The sequence below is a fragment of the Polistes fuscatus genome, unplaced genomic scaffold (genome assembly GCF_010416935.1).
Source record: "Polistes fuscatus isolate 324 unplaced genomic scaffold, CU_Pfus_HIC Scaffold25, whole genome shotgun sequence".
NCBI lineage: Eukaryota > Metazoa > Arthropoda > Insecta > Hymenoptera > Vespidae > Polistes > Polistes fuscatus.
The window spans coordinates 1,573,330-1,584,667 of NW_025113102.1; the positions used below are offsets into that span (position 1 = coordinate 1,573,330).

At 28.5% G+C, this 11,338-nt stretch overlaps 3 protein-coding genes across 5 annotated transcripts; 1 reads left to right on the forward strand and 2 right to left on the reverse strand.

Moving 5' to 3' along the window:
- Nucleotides 1–20: 20 nt before the first annotated feature.
- Nucleotides 21–2,389, reverse strand: LOC122518551 (peptidyl-prolyl cis-trans isomerase, rhodopsin-specific isozyme-like). Of its 2 annotated transcripts, none has more exons than XM_043637544.1 (5): nucleotides 2,311–2,389; nucleotides 974–1,178; nucleotides 603–805; nucleotides 402–544; nucleotides 21–263 (listed from the first exon to the last, which is right to left on the reverse strand). In XM_043637544.1, the coding sequence occupies exons 2-5, from the start codon at nucleotides 1,134–1,136 to the stop codon at nucleotides 167–169; spliced, it is 606 nt and encodes a 201-aa protein (XP_043493479.1). In that variant the 5' UTR covers nucleotides 1,137–1,178; nucleotides 2,311–2,389; the 3' UTR covers nucleotides 21–166. The 2 variants fall into 2 exon arrangements, with proteins under 2 accessions (XP_043493479.1, XP_043493478.1); XM_043637543.1 differs by having other exon boundaries at nucleotides 2,079–2,362.
- Nucleotides 2,390–3,322: 933 nt separating this feature from the next.
- Nucleotides 3,323–8,212, reverse strand: LOC122518550 (structural maintenance of chromosomes protein 5). Of its 2 annotated transcripts, XM_043637541.1 has the most exons (14): nucleotides 7,899–8,212; nucleotides 7,470–7,797; nucleotides 6,865–7,203; nucleotides 6,650–6,778; nucleotides 6,315–6,525; nucleotides 6,106–6,237; nucleotides 5,463–5,987; nucleotides 5,182–5,311; nucleotides 4,854–5,100; nucleotides 4,364–4,771; nucleotides 4,058–4,285; nucleotides 3,776–3,955; nucleotides 3,596–3,691; nucleotides 3,323–3,512 (listed from the first exon to the last, which is right to left on the reverse strand). In XM_043637541.1, the coding sequence occupies exons 1-14, from the start codon at nucleotides 7,952–7,954 to the stop codon at nucleotides 3,381–3,383; spliced, it is 3,141 nt and encodes a 1,046-aa protein (XP_043493476.1). In that variant the 5' UTR covers nucleotides 7,955–8,212; the 3' UTR covers nucleotides 3,323–3,380. The 2 variants fall into 2 exon arrangements, with proteins under 2 accessions (XP_043493476.1, XP_043493477.1); XM_043637542.1 differs by lacking the exons at nucleotides 7,470–7,797; nucleotides 7,899–8,212 and adding an exon at nucleotides 7,319–7,444.
- A 934-nt stretch (nucleotides 8,213–9,146) lies between these two features.
- LOC122518638 lies at nucleotides 9,147–10,518 on the forward strand. Its single transcript, XM_043637685.1, has 3 exons — nucleotides 9,147–10,178; nucleotides 10,255–10,341; nucleotides 10,420–10,518. Exons 1-3 carry the CDS (start codon nucleotides 9,147–9,149, stop codon nucleotides 10,516–10,518), a joined length of 1,218 nt encoding a protein of 405 aa, XP_043493620.1.
- The last annotated feature ends 820 nt before the right edge of the window (nucleotides 10,519–11,338 follow it).

Consider the following 11,338-nt stretch of genomic DNA (forward strand, 5'->3'; position numbering starts at 1 on the left):
GTTGGTAATCGATTTTATTATTACCACAATTATTTCATTCGAAATATATATTATACTCACACGCGACTTATATTCTTTCCGATTTAAACATCTTTCATATTGTTATATTCTTTTTTTTCTTTTTCTATATAGTTCAATTTTTATAAAGTCACTTTCTAGATTATCTTTAAATGTCTAATTGTTTCATCATCCAGTGAAAAAAGCCAAGAACCGTGAAACTGAAACTCAATGGTATGCAGGTCGCTTTGATCCATTCCCAGATACTGCAAATTAATGGTGAAAGATAGCATGGGAAAAATCATTTTATCTAAGATTAAAATTAAATGGAAAACACGCGATATCTAATAATTATACTACCTAATTGTAAATATCCTTTGTCTAGAAAAAGAAAATAAATTTACTTGTAGGGATCATCCGATACGGTGAATGGCGACGTCACCGGAATTACTCCACTTTCAGATATAACTACTGGTTTGATCGGTCTATCATTAACATCTGTCTTCGTTTGTTCGATTTTAAAAACTACACTCTGCCCTTCGATTACCTGTCAAATTCAAATAATTACTAACAATAAATAAATAGCTTTTATTTGAATATTTTACCTTCCCAAAAACAGTATGCTTTCCGTCCAACCAAGGGGTAGCTACGGTTGTAATAAAAAATTGACAACCATTAGTATTTTCACCAGCGTTTGCCATGCTAACGAAAAATGGTCCGGCATGTGGTAAATCAAAATTCTCATCTTCGAAATATTGTCCATAAATACTGATCGATCCCGTACCATCACCGTTTTCGATGTCACCGCCTGAGATTTCATTCGTTTATGAAATATGTGTATCTTATTAAATTATTATTAAATTACTATTAAATACACCCAAGTAAGGATTTTCCTGTATCGCGTTTAACGCATTTGCGAACAAGTTTGCCATAACAAAAAGATTTCATTTGCAGCGTAGAAATAAATGAGGAATACCTTGAATCATAAATTTCTTAATAATACGATGAAAGGTTGTACCCGTGTAAGTTTTTCCATTAATACCAGTCGTAGCTATCGTAAGAAAATTCTTCACTGTTTTTGGAGCAACATCCCCGAATAAACCTATAACGATTCTTCCGGCAGGATGATCATCGATCATCACATCGAAATATACTTTATCGGTGACCGTAAAAGTAGTAGCCTGTAAGACAAATAATTGTCATTATTATATTTAAACACTCATTATACGTTTATAAAGTTTACTTATACATGCATATAATAAAGAATGTTGATTAAAGGGTTGGTTTGATATGCAACCCCTCATGTTGAAATTTACAAAAGATTCAGATATGCAATGTGAATGATAAAAGCGAATTTACATAACATATGGTTCCCTTGTTTCTTATAGAAATTGAATTCATGATTTGTGTGCAACTTAATACCTTTCATTAGAAATTCTCCAATGCCACAGGTGATATTATATTTCAATTTGAAATGTATGTTAGAAACGTGCTACCCTTACATACGAACGCATGCGCATGCATTCGTAAAAATGAGCGAGGGAAACCTTATATGTATTTGATATGTACGAACGCGGGACACTATTTGTTTTTCATTTAATATTTTTCTAATCTTATTTTTCAACCGTTTTATTTATTGCATTATAATTTAAGAATATTTGATTCTCGTGATTGCAAAGAAAGTCAACAGTAATGATTTTTATTAAGAATTTTATTGTAATTTATGAGATTTAGATACTTTGAGTAATTAAAGTTTATCTATTTTTTATTTTTAAATATATATTGCAATTTTATTTAGACTTTATTTGAAAAAAAAATCTTTCTATTCGTACATGACGAAATATTGCAAGTATCAACGATAGAATATATCACACGATTGTATTGGGAAACCATATGATTACAGCAACCTATCTGGAAACCTCCAAGTGAGATGTATGTCAAGATAATTCGGACAAAACGTGAACATTCAATGAATATCAGTTAATGCAAAATTAAAATGTATTTAACGATTATTGAGATCAGTAACGAACCATCGGAAAAATTTATTACAAAAAATTTCTAATTATCTTACGGAATAATACCTTGTTGTTTGGGATAAGACTAACAAGAAAAACAATCTTTAAAAAACACTTCATGATTTTACGAGTTGCGTTCAAATAAATGGAATTTAACAATCCTGTTTAATTTTATTGATCGAAAAGAAAGAAGAACAAGAATAAGAAGAATAAGAAGAAAAAGAAACCACAGTTTTTCGCGAACGATTTTTGACGCGTATAAAAATGCTGTCGCGTTACATTGAGCTTAGAAATTTACGGTAGTTTCCGTCGAATAGTCAACGCGCTTCTGTTCAAGTCCAAGCTCTTTATAAATTGCGTCTGCGCTCCTGAATGAATTCTTCTCAAAGGTCCAATTAGCTGAAGTTTCATTTTCCTTCTTTCCAATTTCGTTTAATTTGTAATTAATTGCATTCCTATGGATAAGTATCAATATTGCGATTTGTAATCTATAATAAAACAAATTAAACTTATTGTTTTAAGGGGGATTATATTTATTTATTCATTTATTAAATATATATATAATAAAGTAGGATCTTTTTCACGCGTGATTATATTTAAGAAGTAATGAATAGGAATTACTTTTATTGATACAACTGACAACATAGCAACGAGTGTTTCGTGTATGGAAGTGTTTCGTAGTACACGTAATATGCGAATTTTTTAATATCTTAAAGTATTAAAAATTTGGAAATATATATAATTAATGTGAATAAATAAATTATTATACATGTGATGATTATTGTATAATTAATATTATACGATTATATTATATAATTTGTTTTATTTGTTACAATTAGTATGGCAACGAAAGGTAAAGGCAAGAGAAAAGGATCTACCAACAATAATAAGAATAATGAGAAATCTACCAAAGGAAACAATGGAAAGAAAAGTAAAGGTGCAAGAAGAACGAAAAAAAGTGGAGGAAGAATAAAATTTACTATGGATATATTTAATGAAGAAGCTATGGAGAACGCTTATTATACGTGTCACAATATTATGGATGTTTTAAAATGTCGAGGATTCCCCTGGCCAGAAGCACAAAAGAAAAAAAAGAAAAAGGGCAAAAAATAAATTATTTTATATAAATTTCTATATTACATTATATATATATATATATGTGTGTTCATGACTATAACTTTGTAGTAAATCTATATTTGTTTATCAGTTTCTTTCATACATTTTTTAAAAACTAGAAATGTAAAAATAAACTTATATATATATATATATATATTATTTTACCTATATTTGTACGTCGTATTACTATATAGTCAGAATTAACTAAATATTTATTTGTAATAAACACGCACAAGTTTATAAAAATTAATTTTAGTTTAACCTATGTTGTGCTATATCTCTGCAATACTTTTCTACGTCAAATTCTGAATTTGATATCATCAATGGACCATTAAAAACGCAATGTACGGTTACAGTTTGAAAATATGAGAGATCCGGTAATAACTATAAAAAAAAGAATAATAATATAAAATATTAAAGTATATATTATTTTCAATCTATAATGTTGTGAATTATTGGATACTTACTTTCGGTGTCAACAAAAAATATTGAGAACTACCTGGCTTTCCTGTTATTTTAACCAATAGTTCAAAAACTCTTCTTTCGTTAATTGCATCCATTCCCTTAAAATATAATTAATATTCTCTAAAAATGCTATCGTTTTAATATCACGTAGAGAATGAATTAAAAAATTTGATTTTAAATACCTGATTGATTTCGTCGACACAACGAAAAGGTACTTTAGATAATTCTTGCAAAGAAATCATATAAATAGCAGTAGTTAATGATCTTTCTCCACCACTTTGATGATGTCTAGTCAATTCCTGCAGTTCATCTGTATCTCGGAATTTTACTCGAATTTTCAAACCATACTGATCAAAGTCCATCTGGAAGCACGTGCATATTCAAATTGACGTTTAATTTATCGAATATTAATCTTAACAAATCCAAAGTTATACTTATATTCATAGGAATTTAATAAAACTAACCATATTATCTCCATGAGATAAAGTAACTTCTCCAGCGCATTTCATTTCTGAAAAATATGAACTAAAATTCGTATTTATATGTTCAACTAATTTTTCCAAAGGTGGTAACCATTTTTCTTGCAATTTAATAACGTCTTTCGTAATAGTTTCTAATTGTAATTTTTCCCTTTCTGTGGATTCTTGTAAATCATTTATGTCCGCTTCTAATTCTTCAAATTCCCGAAATATCTATAAATATGAAGTATAGTAAAAAGTATTACAAAAGAGCAATAATAATAATCCAAACAACTTTGTTTTTTTACTAACATTTTCAGCATCAACACTTTGTTTCATACAAAATACTTTGGTTTGCGCTACAGCTATTTCTTTATCTATTTCTTCAATTGTAAGTGGTAATTTACTAAATGCTTGGTTTATAGGTTTGAATTTCTCATCTTGCGGACTAAGACCATTAGTAAGTTCTTTTGCTTCATTAAATGCTTTAATGGCTTCTTGTTTTAAAGGTTTGTATTCTAATTCTAATTCTTTGAATATTTTATCCGCTTCTGATAATTCTTGTTTCAAATCTTGACTATCATTTTCTGTATGTAATAAAATCTGTTTATACAAATGTAATGTTAACTTGGCTTGTTCAATTATTGTTGAGTGTTTCAAAGAATCTTCTAATAATAAATTATATTCTTTGTATTTATCGAACTGCTTATTTACAATTTCCTGCAAAAAAAAATAAAGTAAAACTAATAAGTTATATACAGTATTATACACACGTATTATATACATATATGTATATATAAACCTGAATATGCTTATTATAAGTCGCTATAATGTCTTCTTTACTCGTTCGTTCATTTTCTAAATTTTCGATTTTTGTACTAACTATAGATATTCTATTTTTAAGAGCTTGGATTTGTTGTATGTTTTGTTGATATTTTGTTCTATCCTCACGATATTTATCTAATTTTTTATTCTCTGCAGTTAGAACTCCATCCATTTCCTTTATCTTATTTAAAATTTCTTCTCTTTTCTCCATAAGAACTTTCAATCTAAAGAGGTATATTATTCCATGATTAATATAACTAAAATTGAAATTATAAACTCATACATATAAAGTATTATAAGTATACCTGTTTTCCATTTGTTGTAATTTATTTGTATCTAATACTATCGATAACATTCCATTTCCAGATATTTGTATCTTTTTAATCGATTTTTGGCCAGTATATTTAGACATATTCACAGAATATATATTATTCTCTAAAAATGTAAATGATATATATAAAACCATAATGATAACAAATGAAGTGTAATTCTAATAATCCTATATATATATATATAGGATTAATATTAGAAACGCAAGAAAGATTATAGAATTAAATTTAAATGTTAACATGTATATATTACTCACGGCTAAAATAACAAGTTAAACTATGCGGTATATGTTCTACATTATCTTCTACAGCACGTGATCCAATTGGTATATTGTTCAAATTATATGTTGGTATTAGATATTTCATTATAGCAGGCGGTGCATCGAAGAGCGAAGCTAGATAATGTTCGAAACCAAATCTTCTTATATTTTTTAATGGTATATTCGGGTTGAAGTAAATTTTTTTCTCAGGATCGGCGTGTACTATGTTAACTTGTAATTTTTGTTGATCCCTCAAAAATTTGGTTAATAAGTTCATATCCTCCTTATTTTCACAAGCAAAGGCCAGTAAATCTCTAAGAGAAATAATCCTTTCTAAATATTTGGAATATGCAATATCTTTTACATTAATCAATGTTAGCATGGGTTCATATATTTTTCCCCGAAATTTATCTTGATTTTCACGCAACCAAAGTACACCTTTATACGAATCAGGACTTCTCTGCCTTAAAAGTTCTAGTCGCTTTGCCTCAATGTTAATGGATTTCTGTTCTTCTGTTAAAGCTAAAGTACAAATATACTATTAATACAGTATCAAAGAAATATTTGATTTATTTTTAACATAGTGGTATATTATTCAAATATATTCCATTTTATACTTTAAAGTATTAATGATTAATACCTCTGATTTCACGTTCAATTCGTTCATATTCATGTTTACAAGCGGTTATCTGATTTGCCACTTTGGTATTAATTTGTTTTTGTTTTTCCAAACATGCTAAAATTTCTCTTTGTTTTATTTCTAATGATTCTTCTATAAATTGAAAGGTATATTATATGATTAATTATATAGGAATGAAGTATATGAAAAAGGTAATATTAAGTACAAACCTGAACCAATATCTTTAATCATTAGACTTAAATCGTTATCTAATTTGCTTTTTTGCTGCTGAGCAAGATTTATATCCTGATTGCGATTTTGTTCTGCTTGTATCCTACGTGAGCATTCATTTTCAGCTTCTTTAATTTCGTTTTCAACTTGAAGAATGTTAGTCATTACTTCATTAGCTTTAGATGATTTTTCAATTATTTTATTCTTATTCTAAAAATATAAAATATTAATTTTTTATTATCGGATATTATTGCTTCCGAATTTCCTTTTTGATCTAAAGTATTAATCGTATAAATTAATAATAATCGTATACAATTCGTAATAATAAACATACATAGTCCTTTATTATACTTTGCTGCATGTTAATGTCCGATTGTATTTTCTGTATCTTAATATTTAGGGGCATAAGTTTGGCTTCTAAGGATTTTACTTTATTCTCGGCTACATCTCTTTTATTTTTTGCCTTTTGTATATGTAAAATAAAAATGTTTTAGGAAACCCATAAATACAATAATTGAATTCAATATTGAATTTAGAAGAATTACTCACTTCAACCAAATTCTTTCTTTTTTGATCATACAACATCCAAGTTTTCTTTTGTTTTAAAGTTATAATTTTGTTCTTTATTGCTTTTTTTTCTTTGATAGTACTTACAATTCCCTTTAAATGTTCATATTTTTGTGTTTTAGTTTCTAATAAGCGTTGTTTAATTTCTATTTTTGATTCAAAGCTTTTAAGTTGACTACGATAATCTTTCAACTTCATATGGTATTCTAATAATATCGGATCTCCAACTGATCTTTCTGTGTTTTCTAATAATTCTTGGGCATTCATTTTTGAAAAATCATGAACTTTATCTTGTGGAAGAAATTGACATAGATTATCTATCTGTAAAGATAAATAACAAACTTTAACTATGTCATGCTATTTCTATATATTATCATTATTAATCTCCTATTTATGAGTTTGAGGAATTTTTCTATAGTTTTTCAACGTAGCCTACCATCTTTCCATAAAAACCATCTTATCGTTTCTCTAGAGTCAACAGCACACTGCGTTCTAAAGAAGTCATCCATCCGAGTACTAACCGTGCCCATGCTGTTGACTGCTATTTCCATATATAAATAATTTGTAATATCGAATCAAATAAATACCTGAATATTAAAATTACGTATTAATTCTTGTACAGCTGTATAGTTGGTGGATTGTCCATCTAACAACCAAGATGTTTTCCCAGACGTATTAAATATTCTTGTAATGGTCACAAATTTTGTACAACTCTCCTTCAATTGAATTTCTATTTTTGCTTCATCGCAACCATTCTTGACATAATCCTTAATATATACTGCTCTACCAATAATGCTAGGTTTACCTCCTAAGCCAAGTACAATTGCACATACAATTGTTGATTTTCCAGTGCCATTAGGACCGATGATTAAATTCAAATTTCTTCCAGGTTTGATAACAACCTGACTATAAGTTCTACGCAAATAAGAATCAAAATATTAATAATAAGTATTTATACTTTTATATTTGATAGATTATGGAGATTAATGTTTCCATATTTAATTGTAAATACTTACACAAAATTTTCAAGATAAATTTGTTTTATTATACCCTTTTCAATGTTACCTTCCATTGCATTTTTTCAAATCTCGTACGTTTATAAATTTGGAGGAAATTATTTACTTATACTATAATAGACTATTAAAATTGATCTATAAAATGTTTCCAGTATTCACATCTTTTACCTTGCTTATGTTTCAATTAAAAATTATACTTAAATCATACATTATGCACATTATTGCATATTTATCAAATAATAGTTCACCGGAATAGAATGTAACAAACAAACATAACCATGAAGTAAAATTTTCATCAAATAACTTTTACAATAGAGGTTTCCATTCAATTAAATAAATTAAATAATTAATAAATAATTAATATATAAAATGACATTTAATAATCAGTTCTTAGTATAATATTTTTTAAAAATATTAAACACAAATTTTTCAAACTACCAACAACATTCATCTACTTTGAACTTCATTACCACATGTTTAAGAGTTAGGTTAGTATATAGTTATGTTAAAGTTAGGTTAGTATAGTAACTTTAAGCTAGGGATAAAATCCAGCGCGCCTTATTTGAAATGTGAAAAATTCGTGACAAATGTATATATAAATAAATATCTATGCAATTCCGTACATATTGTATGATTTTTGTGTTCTATTATTATTAAAGTAGCATAAATAATCCAATAAATCTATTAACTGAAAGATTTTCATATTGATAATTCTTTTAGTTATATTTTTAAAATGCAGTTGATAAATGTTGCACCCGAGTGACAAATATCTTTAGTGTGCTTCTAGCCAGATAGTATATCTCTCGTTAGTCTTTTGTTATGTAGTCTTTTTCTAAATAAATGAACAACTGTTCACGCCGATAATGGTTAAAGAATGCCCATTTATGTGCTTCTTATCGTTTCCGGACGTATCGAAATCCAACAAAGGATCCTAACATCGCCCTAAGTTCTACATTACGAACGTATAGTTATACTGTAGTAGAGTATGTTACCTATTAGCAGGTAAAATTATTTGTTTATCCATCATCACTGCGATGAAACATCATTAGTTAATGTATTTTATCCCAAGGGTGATAGCGATCGATTTAAAAACGCCATCGCTATGGTTACTTCATTGCTAACAAATGATCTACCTATCCATAAAGGTCCGAAATAAAGAAATTCCATGCAGTTTAAAAGGAGATTAGTCGTCGAATCGTTGTCATTGTGTCAGAGTCATTAAAACAAGAAAATCTTCAATCGTGAAACATGAAATTGGAAGTACCCGTTAATCGTAAAAAATGTTTCCTTTTCCGCGCTAAAGATTATTGTTCTTTGATGAAGCCATGCTTCTTCATTTGTTGCATACTCGGTGTTTTTCCGTATAAGGTCACTTCATCAACTTTGAAGTTTTCTAAATTTGGCTACGTATATTCTACGTTTGTAACAAGCATCTACGTTATTCAGGTTTTTATTTTTTTATATCAAACCGATGTATCCGGGTCATTACAATACGACAGCGTACCAGGAACGTTACAGGCAAATTTTTATTACATCCTTGGTACCGCGGTAGCCATAATTGCATACTATAATACGCATAGTAGACTGTTATTCCTTCAAAAATTATACATAGTTGCTTCGAAGTTACCTTCCAAAACTTTTAACGAACTCTCCAAATTTATTCACGCGAAAGACATCTTCGGTTTTCTCTTTTTGATTGGACAAATGCCGAACGTTAAGAGTAACTCGATGAATCAAACATTCGGTAAATTGTCCGGCATGTATGCAACATTAATAGTTTTTACAATGGATATGCTTTATATGAATTGTACCTGCGTAATCAAGGATTGTTTTATAAGGATTAACGAAAATTTGAAAAATCTTCAATTTATTCTGGTAACCGGTGAGCCTCATCTCTTGAGAAGGGTCTATCACGAAAAAAATAATCCTTTACTTTTAATGGAATTGAAGGCTATTAAAAAGAGACACCAACAAGTCAGCGATATTCTTCAACAAATGAACACGATCTTTGGTTCCCAAATTATTATAACGTCTTTAATGACTTTTGCAGAGGTAACTTTTAGTTTATATTTTTACATTTTACGAACGGTCGATAAGAAAGAAATAAACTTGGAGAAGCAAATTTGGTATGCGTACTTCATAACGTCGGTAGCGTATTATTCCATCAAGTTAAGTTTGATAGCGTGGGCATGCGAGACCGCTAAAAATCAAGCTGCCGAGGTTGGATCTAGAATACACGAGGTAGTTATCAATACCACGGACAAGGATATTAAAAACGAGGTAAAATATCTTTTTTCAAGTTGCCCACGAAAAAGCTTTACCTTTTACAATGTACCCGCATTTTGTAATATTGCAGCTGCAATTATTTTCCTTGCAAGTATTGCATCGGGATAATACGTTTACCTCGAAAGGACTCACTATGGATGCAACCCTTTTAACAACGGTTTGAATTATTATATTCATTAGTTTTGATACTTGCATGATATGAATTCTTCTTATTTGTTTTTTTTGTTCTTCGTAGATCGTGGGAAGCATTACAACGTATTTATTGATACTAATACAATTCTTGGTTTCCTTAAACCCATGCAAATCGCACAATAATACCAATAAAGCGTTTTAACGAGGACAAATGATAACGAGAAAATATTTAATAATATGATTTTGTTCTCTTCTCACGCATGTGTGATCTTATTGATTTCTTTTACTAGCAATGGAAAAAGTCTTAGAATATGTTTTTGTCTAACATAGAAATGTTCATTTCGATGTTAGACAAATATGCAATATGATTAATGCTGTTAATTGCGTCAGATTAAGAAATATATGACGTAAATAAAAGCAGTCCGAACTTCGTCCCTGCTTTCAAGTATTTTATAACAGTATCGAAAATATATTCTCATTTGTATATATATATATACGCATACACACATGTGTATATCTTAAATAAACAAAATAAGAAAAAAAAAGAAACGAAAAGTCTAATATTTATACGTTCTAACGACTAGAATAGATTACAACCGACAAAGTCAACGAAATGACGAAGTTCTTTTCGCAGTGAAGACGATATTCTTGTCAAACGATAGATACACAAAGATCTTCCACAAGGTAAACGTGTTTTTGATGATCTACGAGTTTTTTTTTTCATCCGAATGAACGATTCAGGTCTGTCAATGGTCAAAGCTCGTCGTTCCACTTTTTTAGCGCGTCTTTCCGTCAGTTGCGAAATCTAAAAAAGATTCACATCTCCTATCCACTTTCTATTAAACAGCCAAATCGATAACGAATATATTTTTATTCATCGATCCATCAATAATATATTGCAATAACGTTCCCAACTATATTTAAATTTTTATATTCAAAACGAAAAATTTCTTAATTTTATATTATATTTTATAATTATAATTATAATATAATATAATATAATATAATTATAATAATAATTA